Raw genomic sequence first — 19,188 nt, 5'->3', positions numbered from 1 at the left:
CTACTTTGCAGAGGGTTTTTAATGTGTTATTGGATTTAGTTTCCTGATACTTTGTTGAAGATTTTTGCATCTATATTCCTAAGAGATATTGGCCTATGGTTCTCTTTTTTTGTGGTGTCATTATCAGGTTTTGGTATGATCAGGGTGATGCTGGCCTCATGGAATGAATTTGGAAGTTTTCCTTTCTCTTGTATTTTTTGGAATAGTTTGAGAAGGATAGGTATTAACTTCTCTAAATGTTTGGTAAAATTCATCTGTGAAGCCATCTGGTCCTGGACTTGTTTCTTGGGAGTTTTTTGATTACTGATTTAATTTCATTGTTAGTAATTGGTCTGCTCAAATATTCTATTCCTGCTTTAGTTTTGGTAGGTTACATGTTTTCCAGGAATTTATCCATTTCTTCCAAGTTGTCCAATTTATTAGCATGTAGCTTCTCATATAATACTGTTAAAATTGTATTTCTGTCGTGGTTATTATTATTTCTCCTCTTTCATTAGTGATTTTATTTATTTGGATCCTCTCTCTTTTGTAATAAGTGGCTACAGGTTTATCAAATTTGTTGATAGTTTCAAAGAACCAGCTTTTGGTTTCACTGATATGTTCTAATGGATTTTTTTTTTTTTTAAGTTTCTATATAACTTCTATCTGCTCTAACCATTATCATTTCATTCCATTTGCTGAGTTTGGGTTTTGTTTGTTCTTTTTCTACTTCCTTTAGGGGTACGATTAGATTGTTTATTTGAGATTTTTCTTCTTGATGTAGGCCTGTATTGCTGTAAACTTCCTTCTTAGAACCACTTTTGCTGCATCCCAAAGATTTTGGACTATTGCGTTTTCATTTTCATTTGTTTCCATGTTAAGTTTTGATTTCTTTGATTTCTTGGTTGACCCATTCATCGTTTAGTAGCATGTATTTATGCTCTTTGCAGATTTTTTCTTGTGGTTGATTTCTAGTTTCATAGCATTATATTCAGAAAAGATGCATGATACGACTTCGATTTTGTTGAATTGGTTGAGAGATTTGTTTTGTGGCCAAATATGTGATTTGTTCTGGAGAATGTTTCATGTGCACTTGAAAAGAATGTATATTTTGCTGTTATTTGGAATGTTTTGAATTAAGTCTATTAAATCTAGTCCAGTATGTCATTCAAGCCACTGTTTCCTTCTTGATTTTCTATGTGGTTGGTCTGTCCATTGATGGAAGTGAGGTGTTAAAGTCCTCTACTGTTATTGTATTACTACAGATTAGTTCCTTTATGTTTGTTAGTAATTGTTTTATGTATTTGGGTGTTCCCATGTTTCATGCATAAATATTTACAATTGTTATATCCTTTTGTTGGATCATCCCTTTTTTATTATCTTATAGTCTCTCTCTGTCTCTTATTGCAGTCTTTCTTTTAAAGTCTACTTGTGGGGCGCCTGGGTGGCTCAGTCAGTTAAGCATCCGACTTTGGCTCAGGTCATGATCTCGCGCTCCGTGAGTTCGAGCCCCGCGTCGGGCTCTGTGCTGACAGCTCAGAGCCTGGAGCCTGTTTCAGATTCTGTGTCTCCCTCTCTCTCTGACCCTCCCCTGTTCACGCTCTGTCTCTCCCTGTCTCAAAATAAATAAAACGTTAAAAAATAATAATAATAAAGTCTACTTTGTGTTTTAGAAGTATTGCTTCCCTGGCTTTCTTTTGACATCCATTTGCATGATGAATGTTTCTCTATCCCCTCACTTTCAATCTGCTGGTGTCTTGAGGTGTGAAATGAGTCTCCTGTAGGCAACATATAGATGAGTCTTGTTTTTTTATCCACTGTGTCACCCTGTGTGTTTTGGAGCATTTAGTCCATTTACATTCAACGTAATTATTGATAGATTTGTGTTTGTTGTCATTTTGTTACTTGTTTTGTGGTCGTGTCTATAGTTTTTCTCTGATCCTTGTTCTCTTTCATCATTTATTGGCTTTCTGTAGTGATATACTTGGATTCTTTTCTCTTTATTCTTTGCATATTTATTACTGGTTTTTGATTTGTGGTTACCTTTAAGTTTGTATATAACATCTTCTGTATATAGCAGTCTATCTTAAGTTGATGGTTGCTTAAATTTAAACCCATTCTTTATTCCTCTGCTCCTCGTTTTAGGTATATAGTGTCATATTTTGCATCCTTTTCTTTTATGAATCCCTTGACTGATTTTTATAAAAAAATTTATTTTTCCTACTTTTGTGTTTTTTACTTTTCATATTCCTTTATGATCTTTCCTTTCCAAAGAATCCCCTTCAGTATTTCTTATAGCGCTGGTTTAGTGGTCATGAACTCTTTTAGTTTTTGTTTGAGAAACTCTTTCTGTCACCTATTCTGAATGATAGCCTTGCTGGATCGAGTATTCTTGGCTGCAGATTTTTCCCTTTTAGCACTTAAAATATATCATGCCACCCCTTCTAGCCTGCAAAGTTTCTGTTGAAAAATCTACCGATAGCCTTGTGGGGTTTCCTTTATGTAACTGTCTTTTCTCTTACTGCTTTTAAATTTTTTTCTTTATCTCTGCTTTTTGCCATTATATTACTATGTGTCTTGGTGTGAACTTTTTTGGGGTTGAATTTTAGGGGGAATCTCTGTGCCTGGATCTGGATGTTAGTTTCCTTCCCCAGATTGGGGAAGTTTTCAGCTATTATGTCTTCAAATAAATTGTCTGCCCCCTTATCTCTCTCTTCGTCTTCTGAGATCCCTATAATGTGGATGTTATGTTTGATGGAGTCACTGAGTTCCCTGTGACTATTCTCCATTTGCTTAATTTTCTTTCCTCTTGTTTGCTTAGCTTGGTTATTTCCCATTATTGTGTCTTTCAAGTCATCTAGCCTGCTATTTATTCCATCAAGTGTATTTTTAATTTCATTTATTGTATACTTCATCTCTGGTTAGCCATTTTTTTAAAAAAAGTTTATTTTGGGAGAGAAAAAGGGAGAGAGAGAATCCCAAGCAGGCTCCATGCTGTCAGCACAGAGCCCCGCACAGGGCTCGATCCCACCACCTTCCAGATAATGACCTAACGTGAAATCAAGAGTCAGACACTTAACTGATTGAGCCACCCAGACACCCTTCTGATAAGTCATTTTTTTTATCTCTTTGTTAAGGGTCTCACTGATGTCCTCCATGCTTTTCTCAAGTCCAGTGAATATCTTTATGATCATTACCTTAAATTCCCTATCAGGCATATTATATGTGTCTACTTTGCTTTGGTCTCTTGCTGTGGTGTGGTCCTGTTCTTACATTTGGGAAACATTTTTCTGTCTTCTCATTTCATTTTGTTTTCTGTGTCTGTTTTTGTTCAGAAAGTCAGCTACTTCTCTTACTTTTAATGATAATAGCCTTATGAAGAAGAGGTCCTGTGGTGCCTTGCAGTGCAGTGTCCCCTGTTCCCCAGGGCTTGGCAGTTCAAGGAGTCTTTTGTGTGTACCCTGCTGTTGTGTCTTGACCTTTTTGTCCTTCAGTCATTTGTCTATAGAAGCTCTCTTTGCGTATTGTGGGCAGTGTTTGGTCCCCAGCAGGGGTGGGGTGCATTTTAATGTGCAACGGTGTGCTTGGAAAATGAGACCTGCCCCACAAAACATGTGGGTTGGGAGATGTGGTGTTGGCAGGGTTTGCACTATCTTCTGGGGGAAGGGGACCTACAGTGCTGGGAGGGACTAAGGGGAGCATGACTGGGAAGGGCAGAACATCAGGAGCAGTGCTTGGTGCAAAGAAGTTAGGTAGGAGTGGTGATGTGTGTTGATGCTCTGGGCCAGGGAAAGGGAAATGGTGACTACCAGCTCCTTGTTCCTGGAGGGGTGTCTGCATGATCCGTGTCTCTCTAGGCCACTTTCTGAGATGGACAAATCACTCTCCCTCTCATCTGCCCTCAAACTGCTGGTTCTCTGCTGTATTTACTTACACTGCTGTTGGTCATGCTGTCTCTTTACAGACTGGGGCACCGCTTCCTAATGCACTCAGGTCTCTACCAGAACCAAGCTCACCAGTTTTTAAAATTCCAGGCTTTAAGTCCTGCTGGTTTTAAGAACTCATAAAATTTGGCCCCTCTAACTTTCAAAGTCAAATATTTTGAAAGTCTGTTTTCTGCTCTTTCTGGCTCCCTCCCCGCCACAGACAGTCATGGTCTGTTTCACTCCCAGACCATGGCTTTGCCCTTGCCACCTTCTTCCATGTGGCCTCTTCCCTACCTTTAGTTGTGAAGTTTGTTCTGCCAGTCCTCGGGTCATTTTCTAGGTTATTTACACTGATGTGAATGTTATCTAGTTGTAGCTGTGGGCCACAATGAGCTTAGTCATGGTCCTCCTACTCTGCCATTTTCCTAGCAGAACTATTTCCTGAATTACAGTACTGATACCTTACATTTATAGTATGACCATCTGTAACCTGTAACAATAATAATATTAATAATAGCAGTTAATGTTTATTAGCTTTTGTCTGTTCCAAACATTGTGCTATTTATTTTAAATATGTAGTCTTATCTTTATTAAAGTTTTATTGGTGAGGGAATTTGGGCTTAGACCCAGGCTGCCTGAATTCAGAGCCTCTATCTAATCCTGCCTGCCTTCATTCTTTTCCTTCCTTCCTTCCTTCCTTCCTTCCTTCCTTCCTTCCTTCTTTACTTCCTCTTTCTCTTTCCCTTCCCTTCCCTTCCCTTCCCTTCCCTTCCCTTCCCTTCCCCTTCTTCTCCCCCTCCCTTCCTTCCCTTCCTGCCTTTCTTTTTTAAAAGATTTTATTTAAAAAAATAATAAAAATAAAAATAAAAGATTTTATTTTTAAGCAATCTCTATACCCACTCTGGGGCTTGAAGTCACAACCCAAGATCAAGAGCTGCACGCTCCATTGACTGAGCTAGCCAGGCACCCCATCCATACTCTTTCTTGCCAAGTTATCTTTTTCCGTGTTTGCAAAACTTATTTTTTCTTTCTCCTGCAGAGGATTTTTTTTCTCTTCAGGATTAGTTAGTTCTTACTGAGTTTAATAAGTAAGTAGATGACCTTGTCTCCAACTTAATCTCTTACAAGCGTACAGCATTAGACTAGTACAAAGAGACTTGAGTTCCACTGAATCTTTTAACTTAAACACAATTTGTTCAGCACCGGTACATTGTCTGTCAGAAGGAAAGGTTTGTAGTAAACCTCCAAAGTCCTTTCCAATTAGTTTTCTCAGCAAGTTGGCATTTTAAAAATCTGTAATACCTGCTGACCCTCGCTCAGGGAGCTTTCTCAAAGCATACGTGACCTTGTTCCCTTCCTGCCCAGAGTATATTGTGATTACAAGCTCATCCTCTTTCTGTACGCCCTTGAAAATTATATGTAAGTAGATTTTAATTAATATGATAACTTCTGAAGGGGGAGAAAATAAGTAGAAGCAATTCACACTTATAGAGTGCCTGCTCTGTACAGATACTGCACTAGACACTATATAAGACCTTACTTTTCTAAACAGCACCATGAAGTAGGTATTAGAGTCCTCATTTATCTTGGCTTTTTGAAGTTTGCATTTTTTTGAAAAAAGGTGAGCTCATATGTTTACATAGCTTCATGTATGTAAAGTATGTGTGTAAATACTTTATACTTTTGCTTGTTTATTCCCCATTAATGTTTGGGGTATTTGCTTGTCTGTTCCCCATTACTGAAAATTTGTGTTGTTTTCAAATACTTCCAAGGAACATCTTGGTAGACTTAATATATATGGCATTTACCAAGGCCTAATAGGCTTACAGTATTTGTTGACTAAATAATTTCAAAAATGGCCAAGATGGGTGGTTGAAATACTCTAATGGTTTGAAATCTATTTCCATATTACTTTCTGAAAAGATTGAACAAAGTTACAGTGTCACTAGTAATGTATTTGTATATCTCCCCATATTGAATATGGATTTTCAAATAATTCCTTCACTATTTAAAAAGCACCTAGGGGTGCCTGCGTGGTTCAATTGGTAAAGCATCCAACTCTTGATCTCAGGTCAAGATCTCACAATCTTAGGTTGTGATTGCACAGTTATGGAGCATGGAGCCTGCTTGGGATTCTTTCTCTCCTTCTTGCTCTGCTCCTTCCCCCCCAAAAATAAATAAACTTTAAGAAAATAAATAAAATAAATAAAAAGCACCTAGATTTTCTGTTCCTTGATGTGAAAAACATTAGTTATTATCATAGATTAGATTGAATTTTCAATGTGATTGTCACTAATTATAGAACCTGTAACATTTATGGGAAGAATTTCTTACAGTTTGTTTAGTAAAAAAAAATGCTTATTGAATTTTCTGGCTGTTTAGATTCTAAATGTTCATTGCCCTGTTTTGTCCTTAATTTGAGATAGTCTGGCTTCTACCATTCCACTAAAGTATTTCCTACTAAAATAACCAGTCATCTTGTAAATGGCCAATCCAGTGGGAGCATTCAAAATTTTATCTTTCCTCGTGTCTGTTGTATTCATTGTTGTTGATCATCCTCCCCTTCCTTAAACTTTTTAAAATTTCAGTTAAAATACCTCTCTTATGTTTCTCCTACTTCTCTTCAGGGTGATGTTCCTCTTTCTACCCTCTGGTTGGTGATCTGCCATGGACCATCTTTGTTCCTCTTTTCTACTCTTCTTTACATTCTTTCTAATCGATATTATTTTTGTTCAAGGCTTCTGTTAACTCCAAATGGCTCTCACATCTATCTTTTCAACTCAGATTTCTCTTTGTGCTTCAGATGCAGAGATACAGCTGTTTGACAGATAACTCAAGGTGCTGCATTTTCAACAACTACAAAATACCTTCATTTAGCAACCTGCTTCTCCTATATTCTCCTTCTCAGTAAATGTTTTCCAAAAGCTCAAACCAGAATTCTGAGTGTTATTTTTTAATCCTTGTATTCTTTTGCCTTTTAGATATATTTCATCCTTGTTCCCTCCTCTTTCAGGCATATTTAGTAATAATTGTAGTAGTCTCCTTCCGGTCTTCATGCCTTCACTTTGACCTTTTTAATAACATCTTCCATCCTCAAATCAATGTTATCTTTGTAAACTATTTTTGATTAAGTCTCACCCTCTGGCAATCCTTCAGAGATTCCAAGGAGGAATCCCAAGACCTAGAGAACCAGGCTGGTATACTGAGTGTTGCATCATAATGACTTAGAGGATGTATGAGATCCAGAATCAACATTCTTAAAGGCTGAGTTATTCAGCCAGATTTTAGGCCAGATCATAGGATAAGTTCTAAATACACATTTCATGTAAGGCTGTACTCAACAACCTCTCCTCTTCTCTGGTTTCATCTAGCCATTGTTCCCCTCATAGACATGCCATTCTTAAGGAATTTTTTTTATTACCTATTTTAATTTTAACTTTACCTATTTTAATTTTAATTTTAAGTAGGCTCCAGATCTAATGTGGGGCTTAACTCACAACCCTGAGATCAAGAGTCACACACCGTACCAACTGAATGACACCCCCATACTTAAACAATATTGGGGAGGGGGACACCGGGGTGGCTCAGTTAGTTAAGCATCTGACTTTGGCTCAGGTCACGATCATGATCTGATGGTTTGTGAGTTGGAGCCCCACGTCCAGCTCTGTGCTGACAGCTCGGAACCTGGAGACAACTTTGGATTATGTGTCTCCCTTTCTCATGGCCCCTCCCCCTGCTCGCACTCTGTCTCTCTGTCTCTCTCTCTCAAAACTAAATAAACATTGAAAAAAAATAGAATTTTTTTTTTTTAATTTTAAGTAGGCTCTAGACATGCCATTTTTGAACTCACTGTGCCCCCTCATATTTCTGTGTGCTTTGGACATGATGAATTCTCTGTCTTAAATCCCCTTTCCATCCTTAATCACTTAAGTGTTTTATTTATTGTTCTAGTCTCAGTTCAGTCAAGCCTAATTCCCCCATACAATTAGATTTAATTCTTGCTGCTTTGAGCAATCATTATTCTTTTTTGTACCTCTATGTGATATGTTGAAGTATTTATCTTGTATTTTAACATTTTGCTTCCCCACTAAATTCCTTGAGTACAGGGATCTTTTAACACCATGCTGAGCATGGTGCATGACACATAGTGCGAATAAACATGTATTGAAGTGAATTTCAGATAATTAGATATGCATAAGTATAGTGGTATGACAAGATATGTCCACTAAAATACCATATTTGAAATCATCATAGAAATTTCAAGTAAGGGGCACCTAGGTGGCTCAGTCATTAAGTGTCTGAGTTTGTCGCTCAGGTCACAGTCTCATGGTTCATGAGTTTGAGCCCTGCATCAGGCTGTCTGCTGTCAGTGTGGAGCCTGCTTTGGATCCTCTGTACCCCTCTCTCTGCCCCTCCCTCACTTATGCACAAACACTCTTTCTCAAAAATAAACTTTTTTTTTTAATTTCAAGTAAAACAAAAAATAATCTGAACAGTGAGCTGCACTACTATCTTAGCTTTGTTTTGCTAATTATACTGTGTCTCTAACCAATATGAAAACCAAGAGAGAAGGTATAAGTAAGTCTGAACTTGACAAATTAATATATGTTTGATTTCTAGGCTGGTGAATCAAAGACTTCTGGAAGTACAGTCACAAGTTGAAGAACTGCAAAAATCTTTACAGGATCAAGGCTCAAAAGCAGAAGATGTAAGTTTTAATGTGTACTGAGCATGGTCCAAAAGTTTCACAATGTTAAGAAAAGCTATAACTTTTATTTTTTTTTTTTTTGATGGTCTCTGTCAAAATAATTTATAATTATATTCGTTATAGAAAAAAAAAAAAAACAACAGTGTTTTCCTTTTACTAATGTTCCTTGTGAAAAGGACCAGACAGTACTTCATTGTCTGTTTTGGAATCCTTCTGCTGGGAATTAGAAGTTTATTTGTAGTTATTAACTAAGGAATTCACTTCGTGGGGTTTTTGTTTGTTTGATTTACAGAGTAGAGAAGCTAGGATTTTTTTTTTTAAGTTTTTATTTATTTATTCATTTAAGTTGCCTCTACACCCATCGTGGGGCTCAAACTCACGACCTTGAGATCTAGAGTCACATGCTCTTCCGACTGAGCCAGCCAGGCTCCCTGAGGCTTTGTGTTTTAAATGTACTCCTCTCAGTATTCAGAGTACAAGGTTTTTCCCTCTGGTCAACAACAACAAAAATGCTGTACAAATTTAGTATGTTCAAATAGAAATTTTTATGTATAATTGATATTTTTAAAAATAGTGTTATTCCTAGAAATAACCACCTCTGGATTTCTGAATCCCTCTTACTATCCCCAGCACTGCCCCACTCAATATAAGTTCACTGACCTTCTTTTTATATTCTCTTATGCAGAGTACTGCATGTCTGTCATAGCCTTGCCTGCTTGAATGGCACGCTCACACTAGAATATCGTAAATGCATTAAGCCAGGAACTAGATGGACTTTCGTCTTCTCATGCTCACTGTCTATCACAGTGCTTCTGTAGCACATAATAGTCAGTCTCTGATGAAAGTGCAAATAAATCAAATTTTCCAAATCTTTTACATTTAATAAGCAGTATACAGTAGAATTACAACAATAAAGTATTCAAAAATAGTTTAATCTTTGCTTCAGTCGGTTGGTTCTTTTTTATTATTGCTGGTATAATTTGCTATAAACTCTGGCCTTTGAGTATAAACCTACACAGTTGCTTCCATTGGTAGTCTTTTTGGAGAATGTCAGAACTATAGATCTATCATTTCTTTCCAGCCTTATAAATATAAGAGGGCATAAAAACAAAAGGAACCAAAAAAGGGGTATTAAACCAGTATATTACTCAAAACCTCCAAATATTAGATGCATAAAGCTCATTATTGACCTAATTTTAGGAGTTTCATAAACATGTATCTGTCTTGTATTGACAGGATCCTCTAAGATCGGTGGTTTAATTTATCCTTTAATTAATGTGTTGATAGTCTTTCTTAGATCCCAGATTGATTCCTAGTTCCTAAAATTGTAACCAACATCCAACCTACCTTATTCCCTTATTAAAATAGAACTAGTTTGAAATGTCATAAACATACTTGATTAAACATACTTTTAATCCAGAATGCTAAACCAGGAAGAGGTGAAGCAAAACCACCATTAGTGTATTAAAGTATTAGGAAGCCCAGCTAAGTTCTTAGAGATGAACCAAAGTGATTTCTTCAGTGAAATCACTGGGTCCCTTAAACTGAGGTAAATGTAGACTTAGTTTTGGTCTCTAAAACTTTGAGGAGACTTTTTGTTGATTTGTTATGGTAGAAAGGGGAAGGGCATGTGGTACATAGGAAGTAAGAGTGGCAGAACATCAGTATCAGCTCTACTTTAGTGTTATAGCGATAGCCATTGTACAGGCTTGATTCTCTTACTCATATTAGAGACACAGAGGGAATTTATTCTGTAAAAAATAATTTTGTGTAGCCTGATTTAGATATCACTGTGGTAATCAAATCTAATTGAATATGCTCTGTGCCATCACTTTAAGAGAACATATTTCAGAAGTGAGATCCTGACCCTAAAAGTACTATTTGCATAAGGTAGTCCATTTATTTGACTGCCCAGATTCTAAATGTCTTGCTCTAAATTCTTAGATATTTCCTCAGAGTTCCTATTCCAATAGAAACTTTCTCTGATATGCCTCAAAATGGTGTGGAGAAAGTATGTGGTTCTTTCCCCCAGCAAATGTTTGATGCTTTCCTCTTCTCTTTCACTACCTTACGGCATTGCGTCTCCAGAGTATGTAGTATGTAGGACAACCTGCCCGGTGGAACTGGTCCTCTCTGGAGAACATTATAATTCCTGCCTATTTCTGTTATCAAAAGCACAGTCCTTTCATGTGACCTTAAGTCAGAGTAGGATGGTTTACACATTTTTATTATTATTTTTATGTCATTTATTTTTAGCATGGAAGCAGAAAAACATTGTTATATCCAGTCATATGGATAATTTGAGCTAGCCACATTGTATAAAACTCCAGAGAACGAGACAGGATGAGGACACCATAGAAGAAAGAAAACTGTACATTTTTGAAAAAAAAATGCATAACTTTTACTTCTATTCATGAATTACTAAATCGTTCCTTCTATTGGCTGCTGTGTTTGCTTCATACTAATATGTCCTCTCTGTCTCTTGGCATGGTTTCTGCTCAAAAGGCTATTGTAAGTATGGCTTCCTATTCATTTCTATATATTGAGCAACTTTTTGATTTATGTACATTCTCTTCCATCACAGTTGATGGTATTAAATTCTTAAGTGATACAAATTTTATGGAAAATGAATATACCAATATTATTGCCTTATAGGTTTATGCCCTTTATACTTAAGATATTTAAGAGGATATTGAAAACAAGTCAAACCAAAAAACCTCTGCTCTTATTTTTTTACCATCCCACTTCTGTTCTACCCCCTTTTATAAATTACATTGAAGCTATTTTCCTATGGCAAATAGTAACTGGCCTCCTGCCACTACTTTAATAGTAACAGTCTTTAGTGGAGAAGTACTGGAGCATCGAAAACATGGAAGTAAAGACCATGTATAAACTTTGGAGTCTGGCCGACCTGGGTGTTAATTTTGGGTCTGCCACTTGAAATCACTGAATGCTCCCCAGTCTTACCTCCCTCACCTATAAGATGGGGCTAATATTGCTCACATTGTGAGATTAACATGAGACTGCATGCGACAGTCTGTACACAGTACACAGTACACACTGTACACAGTGTCTGGTATATTAACCGTTCATGAGGTAATTATTGTGTATTATCTCAGTTAAAACTAATTTTGCTAGATTCCAGTCAAAATACAAATGCAAAGTTGTAGTTAAAGTATTTAGAAAATATGTTCACTTTACTCTCTGTACTAAAGAAGGAACAAGCAATAATTGAAAGTTAATAGGTTATTCCCTTTTTTTTATATTTTGGGGGAAGCACTGATAGAGGACCTTATAGTCCACTGATCTTGCTCTAGTTAATATACTGAGCAAAGAAGTGAATTTGATAAATTCCAGAGCTGTGTTACAATGGACTTGAATGAATAATTATAGTAATCGTTATTAAATAAGGTGACTGAAAATCAAAGAACTTAATGTGAGGCTTTTTCGCCCCTCACTGCTGCTATTGACTGATTGGACAGTTTGTTTTATTAACTGGGTTTGGCTGAATTTATCTCAAAATGGAATGTTTGATAGAATTCATTAATAATATGTGCCCTACAAGTATAATGAAACCTAGTGGTCCTATGTAGAATGCCATTATTTTTTGTTTTTAGGTCAATTCTGATCTGCTTTTTAGGAGAATTTTTAAAAAATACTCAGCCAAAGCCGTGTTCTTCAGTCCATTAAATTCTGTGCATATGCCATCCTTCACATTCCCATACCATCACATAAATTATTTGTGTGCATATTCAGAAATCTCGGAGTGAGTCAGTATTTATGGAAGTTAATCCCAGTATCTATCATGATACAAGGAAATAATACAGTAGATAAAGAATATGTTAGGGAAAAATCTGTTATTGTTTTTTTTTTTAATGTTTATTTATTTTTGAAAGAGAGAGAGAGAGAATGCACGTACGCAAGCAAGGAAGAGGCAGAGAAAGAGGGAGACAGAGGATCCAAAGTAGGCTCTACACTGACAGCAGAGAGCCCCATATGGGGCTTGAACTCATGAACCATGAGATCATGACCTTAGCCAAAGTCAGATATTTAACCGACTGAGCCACATGCCCTGGGAAAAAATCTATTAGAGTTACTAGAGTTCTAGCTACCTGCCTATTGACTCCAAGAATATTAGGTCTATATATAAATGGTCTTCTCAGTCATTTCCTCCTGACCCTCATGACTATAGAGATTTCAGATATGCAGTTCCTGGGTATTTTATACCAATTACTATCAATCAGGGGCTGCTCTCTCTCTCTAACCAAAAAGAAATAGACCTAGGTACATTGTGTGTTTTGAGCTCTTTGACAAGAGAACTTACTGCGAATTTATTCAGAGTTGGTTACTACTGTACTCTTTATTTAAAAAAAATAATTTATTAGTTAAAATTTTAAATAAACTTCTTTATTTTCCATTTTCAGTCAGTTCTTCTAAAAAAGAAGCTTGAAGAACATCTGTAAGTATAAAAGCTGTTGCGTCTCATTATCCTATTTTCTAGTGAAATAGAAGTATTTTGTTAGATGGTTACGGAGTGTCTAGGCCATGGCACAGGTGGCCCCTGAAGATAAGGGAAATTATAAGACATGTTAATAGTGTCTAAAGGGTCATCTCAACCCAAGGTCCTTAAATCAAAGCAATTACTGCTTTAGAACTGTTTTCTCAAATAAGATTCCTGGGTTTTACATCTTTGTGATAGTATTTATAACTAACTATAGTGAGGAGTTTGAGACAGTCTAGATCAGGAGGCAGAAACCTTTTTCTGTAAAGGGCCAGAGAGCTTTTGCAAGCCATGGTCTGTGCCACAACCACTTAGTTCTGTAATCTGAAAGCAGCCATAGACTGATTATAAACTGATGTTGTGACTATTCCAATAAAACTTTATACCAAAACAGGCAGCAGGCTGAATTTGGCCCACAGACTGTAGTTTGCCAGCCCTAGAGTATAGCCAGCTGAATCTTTCTTTTGAAGTAAAGTTTTAAAGTAGTACAAAGCTATCCGTAGCAGATTTGCAAACATATCCTTCAATTGCAAATACATCTGAAAATGACTTTTTAATCTAAAGATGAAATAAATTTTTTTCAAAAATTTTTTGTTTATTTATTTATTTTGAGAAAGAGCCAGCGAGCAGGGGAGGGACGGAGAGAGAGGAAGAAAGAGAATCCCAAGCAGGCTCTGCACTGTCAGTGCAGAGCACGATGTGGGGCTTGAACTCACAAACCGTGAGATCATAACCTGAGCGGCAATGAAGAATTGGAAGTGTAACCATCTGAGCCACCCAGGCACCTCCAATTTTTTTTTAACATGAGAAAAGTGAGATAATCCTAGCAATGGACACTTGCTGGCAAGTCTAACAATGGGCAGATTCTTAATGTACTAGTAGACAGAAAATGGTACCTTCTAGCCATTGTGAGGTTACCTAGAGCCTGAATTCTGTCCTTTTCTTATTCCCATTTCTTTATTGCAAAAAAAGTGGAGCGCCTGTTGTTTCATAAAACTGACCATTGTTCTGTGTTCATTTACATGGTAAATAGCTTCATCTAAAAGAATCTATTAGTGATAATGAGGCCTATGTTAGTTTCCTGTGGCTGCCACAACAAATTACTACAGCCTGGGTGGCTAAAAAAAAGCAGAAATTTATCCTCTACCAATTCTTAAGACTAGAAGTCTAAAATCAAGGAAGTGATTCCTTCTGGAGGTTCTAAGAGAGAATCTGTTCCATACCCCTCTTCATGATGGCTGCTAGCAGTCCTTTGTGTTCCCTGGCAAATAGACACATCATTCTATCTCCGTCTTCACATGGCATTCTTCTCTCTGTTTTATCTTCACATGGCCTTCTAATAAGGACATCAGTCATTGGATTTAGGGCCCACCCTGATTCATTATGACCTCATCTTAACTAATTATATCTGCAAAGATGGTATTTTCAAATGATGTTACATTCACAGGTACTGGGAGTTAAGACTTCACTATATCTTTTTTGGGAGATACAATTCATTCCACAACAGGGTCCGTAGACATTTCAAATGGTCATTCTCATGCACATTTATACCTGCAGTGGAGGCTGATTGACACATACCAAGTTGGTAAAATTTAAAAGTCCGACATACTAAGAATTGCCAAAGCTGTTCGGTAATGGTAGTTCTAATTCACTGATGGTAGGACTATACATTGATTTACTTAGTAAACTGAACATGCACCTATCCTGTGACCCATCAGTTCTGCTCCCTGTATAAGCCCTAGATTCCTAGAAATGCTGTTACCATCTATCAGGAGACATGTAGAACAACGTAAGAAAGGACGTTGTAATCATAGAAAAGTAGAAACAATACAAATGCCACCAATTGTAAAATGATAGATAGAATGAAGTATATTCAAACAATGTGGTAAAATATGTAACTTAGGGCCAACACACCAACATACATGAATCTTGAGAGCACAGTGTTAAAGATGGAAGTCACAAGACCAATACATACAGTATAATGTATAAAGTAAAATCAGGCAAAATTCAGCAGTATATTGTTCAGGAATGCACACAAAGTCTTACACAAAAATCAGGAGAAAGGTGAAAATTCTGGGCTTGGGTTCCCTAAGGTTCTGTGATAATTTGTCTCATAATCTGTTGCTTTACTAGGTTACATTTTCTTATTCTTTAAACTATATATTATTTATCTAGATATATCACATTCTCAAAGAATTTGTTTAAAAGATACTAATTTATTGAAATATTATACGTAGGAAAAAACAGGAATAGACTTAACATAGTGCTGTTTTCTTCTTAGCTTTTTTTTCCTGTATTTTCCAATTTGTGCAGCCTTTTTTCCCCTCTCATAAAGTGCCAGAATTATGCATATTATATAACTACCAGGAAGAAACTTTCTATTCACTTTTTACTTTTGTTTTGGAATATAACTTACATAAAGTACACAACTTCTAAGTTCCTAAGTCTAGAGCTTGATGAGTGTTTTCCTACAATATAAAGGTAACCCAAATCAACATGTAGAATACTTCCAGCAACTCCCCGGACTCTTCGTTTTCCCATCTAATTGATTCCATCCGCAAACTAGCCACTATGCTGCTCTCTTATCACCTTTCATTAGTTTTGACACTTTCTGAACTTCATATAAAAGGAATCCTACAGGGGCTCCTGGGTGGCTCAGTTGGTTAAGCATCCAACTTTGGCTCAGGTCATGATCTTGTGGTTCACAAATTTGAGCCCTGCTTCGGGCTCTGTGCTGACAGCTCAGAGCCTGGAGTCTGCTTCAGATTCTGTGTCTCCCTCTCTCTCTCTCTGCCCCTCTCCATCTCTCTCTCTGTCTCTCTCTCTCAAAAATAAACATTAAAAAAAAAGGATCCTACAGCATTACCCTTTGTATCTGACTTACTATGGTCACCATTATTCTGTGGAATCTATCCTGGTGGGTGCATGTATCATTAATTCTTTTTTATTGGAGGATTGTGCTCTTTCTGTTAATTTTTATTTTTAGAGCTTTACTTTTTAGAATAAGATTTTGCATTGTAAAACCTCTGTAAAGTTTTAAATTAATTTTTATAATATCCTTACTCCTAGAAGATGAATATCACTAAATTCTTTATACCTTCTTGTGCATGTTTCTGTAAAAGAAATGATAACTTTCAAAGTCTGAGATTTTTGTCTCTATTTTTTTTGCCTATTTTGTGTGTGTGTTTTAATTCATGTTGGATTACGCTTTTTATCCTTGTTTCATAGCACTTGTGTGCTATGCAAGTGTATCCCAAGAATAAAGAACTTAAATCTTTCAAGTGGAGAAAAACACGAACCAGTAGTAGGTGACAATGTGTTATATATTTTGTTGCAGGGAGAAGCTGCATGAAGCCAATAATGAATTGCAGAAGAAGAGAGCCATTATTGAAGATCTTGAGCCACGATTTAATAACAGCTGTGAGTTTTTTCTAATTAGCATAGTTGTTTTTAATTGAAGTATAGTTGACATATTGCCAATTAGCATAGTTTTAAATTGGTTAGCCAGGCATTACCCTAGTAATAAGTTTATATAAAATTCTTTCAGGGGCGCCTGGGTGGCTCAGTCGGTTGAGCGTCCGACTTCAGCTCAGGTCACGATCTCACGGCCCGTGAGTTCGAGCCCCGCGTCGGGCTCTGGGCTGATGGCTCGGAGCCTGGAGCCTGCTTCTGATTCTGTGTCTCCCTTTCTCTCTGCCCCTCCCCCGTTCATGCTCTGTCTCTCTCTGTCCCAAAAATAAATAAACGTTAAAAAAAAAAAAAAAAAAAATTCTTTCAGAAATAGGTCCTGTTACATATCCTAGCAATTAAAAAATTTGTCTTATTTACAGAGTATATAATCATCTTCAGAGTATTTCTGATTATACTTTTGATTTTTTTCTTAACTATGGATGCTAATGAATATTTTATGAAATTAGCTATTTTCATAGTAAAGTTGCATGTAAGTCAGCCAGATTTTGACTGCTTTTGGTATTTACACATGTAGGTAGCCTATTAATTCCTTTGTGTGGAGCAGGACACAGACTTTTTTTTTCCCCACTGTGGTAAAATCTACATCACATAAAAAAGACCAATTTAACTTTTCTTAATTATATAGTTCAGTGACATTAAGTACATTCACATTGTTGTGCAACCAATATTTCCAGAACTTTTTCATCCTCCCAAACTGAAACTTTGTGCCCATTAAACACTAACTCCCCCCCTCTCTCATCTGTAGCCTTAAAAATTGAAGAACTGCAAGAAGCTTTACGAAAGAAAGAAGAGGAAATGAAACAAATGGAAGAACGATATAAAAAATACTTAGAGAAAGCCAAAAGTGTAAGTATGAGTTTCTGGGCATCTCACTCCACTTTCTTCTTCTTTTTTTTTAAGTGTTTATTCTTTCCTTATTTTCTTACTGTTTATTTTTGAGAGAGAGATAGAGTGTGACTGGTGGAAGGGCAGAGAGAGACAGGGAGGCACAGAATTCCAAGCAGGCTCCAGGCTCCAGGCTCCAGGCTCCAGGCTCCGAGCTGTCAGCACAGAGCCTGATGTGGAGCTCGAACTCAAGAACCACAAGATCATGACCTGAGCCAAAGTTGGACGCTTAACCGACTGAGCCACCCAGGGGCCCCATAAATGTTTATTTATTTTTGAGAGAGAGAACGAGAAAGAGTGAGTGGGGGAAGGGCACAGAGAGAGACAGGCAGAAGATCCGAAGCGGCTCTATGCTGACAACAGCGAGCTCATTATGGGGCCTGAACCCACGAACCACAAGATCATAACCCGAGCCAAAGTTGGACATTCAACTGACTGAGCCACCCAGGTGCCCCTCCACTTTCTAATCATGTTTCACTGGTCATCCAGTTTAGTGCATATACAGTGACTTCTCACGCCAAGAGCTATCAGAAGAACAAAAGAAACCTTTGACAAAGAAAAAGTATGAGGAAAAAGCAGTGATCAAAATAGATCACCCCACAGAATAGTTATCAATTACCAAGAGGAAAATGTTCCTTTATGTAGAAAATAAGTGGCAGTCACCTCCTTAAGTAGTAATCAAAATTAGCTACACTAATGGTAGGACAGCCAACATCTTATGCCTCCTGATGGAGTATCATTGTCATAATATTTAACTTGAAGCTAAGCAACCTATTAAACCTAACTCAGTTCCCAGGGAAAATGAGTTTATTGGAACAAATTAAATAACATCTTCAGGAAATCGTCAGATAAATCAAGAACTGGGGATAAAAGTTAATGTTACAAAAAACAAAAATAGGCATTTGAGTATGGGGGAGGACAAGAGGCTGTTCTAATTTAAAAGAGCCCAAAGGGATCTAAGTACCAAATGTAATGCATTAATCTTTGAGTCCTATATTGGTGGTGGAAGGAGCAGTTATAAAAGACATTTTGGAGACACCTGTTGAAATGTGGATTTGGAACCCATAGCGATGACTTCTAGAATTGTTCATTTTCTTACAGATGATGATGATCTTGTGATTATGTAAGAGAATATCCTTAGTCTAAGAAGTATTTACATGTCATGAGGTCTGCAGATTATTTTATTCTGTTTTTTTGTTTTTATTTTATTTTAGAGAGAGAGAATCTTAAGCAGGATCAATACTCGGCACAGAGCCTGACACAGGGGTTGACACATGGCTTGAACCCATGAATTGTGAGGTCATGACCTGAGCCAAAGTTGGATGTTCAACTGACTGAGCCACCTGGGCGCCCCATGCTGATTACTTTAAAATAGGCTCCTAGGGGTGCCTGGGTGGCTCATTCGGTTAAGCATCTGACTTTGGCTCAGGTCATGATCTCACAATTCATGGGTTCAAGCCCCACATTGGGCTCTCTGCTTGCAGCACAGAACCTGCTCTGGATCCTCTTTCTCTCTCTTTCTCTCTCGCTCGCTCTCTCTCTCGTAAATAAAATAAACATTAAAAAAAAGGTGATGCAGGGGGAGCTCCCAAACAAGCAAGTTGTCTGTGTGTGTGTGGAGAGAAAACGTGGCAGTGCAGCAGTTGGCGAATTAGGGTTAAAGGAAATGGGTTTTTATTGTTCCTCTCTTTCAAGTTTTCCCTAGGTTTTTTTTTTTT

The 19,188-nt window shown here is 37.2% G+C and overlaps 1 protein-coding gene across 7 annotated transcripts in view; it reads left to right on the top strand.

Moving 5' to 3' along the window:
- The window catches only part of HOOK3 (hook microtubule tethering protein 3), a 113,303-nt gene that overhangs the window by 83,157 nt on the left and 10,958 nt on the right, over positions 1–19,188 (top strand). For 4 of the 7 annotated variants that reach the window (XM_042934708.1, XM_042934705.1, XM_042934707.1 and 1 more), the window contains 5 exons: positions 8,526–8,613; positions 11,119–11,124; positions 13,038–13,072; positions 16,452–16,534; positions 17,331–17,431. In XM_042934708.1, the coding sequence (XP_042790642.1) occupies positions 8,526–8,613; positions 11,119–11,124; positions 13,038–13,072; positions 16,452–16,534; positions 17,331–17,431 (313 nt within the window). The other 3 variants (XM_042934710.1, XM_042934706.1, XM_042934711.1) reach the window with 2 other exon arrangements.

The sequence above is a fragment of the Panthera leo genome, chromosome B1 (assembly GCF_018350215.1).
Source record: "Panthera leo isolate Ple1 chromosome B1, P.leo_Ple1_pat1.1, whole genome shotgun sequence".
NCBI lineage: Eukaryota > Metazoa > Chordata > Mammalia > Carnivora > Felidae > Panthera > Panthera leo.
The sequence above is the reverse complement of the archived record's forward strand: the minus strand, read 5'-3'. Positions and strand labels throughout refer to the sequence as shown.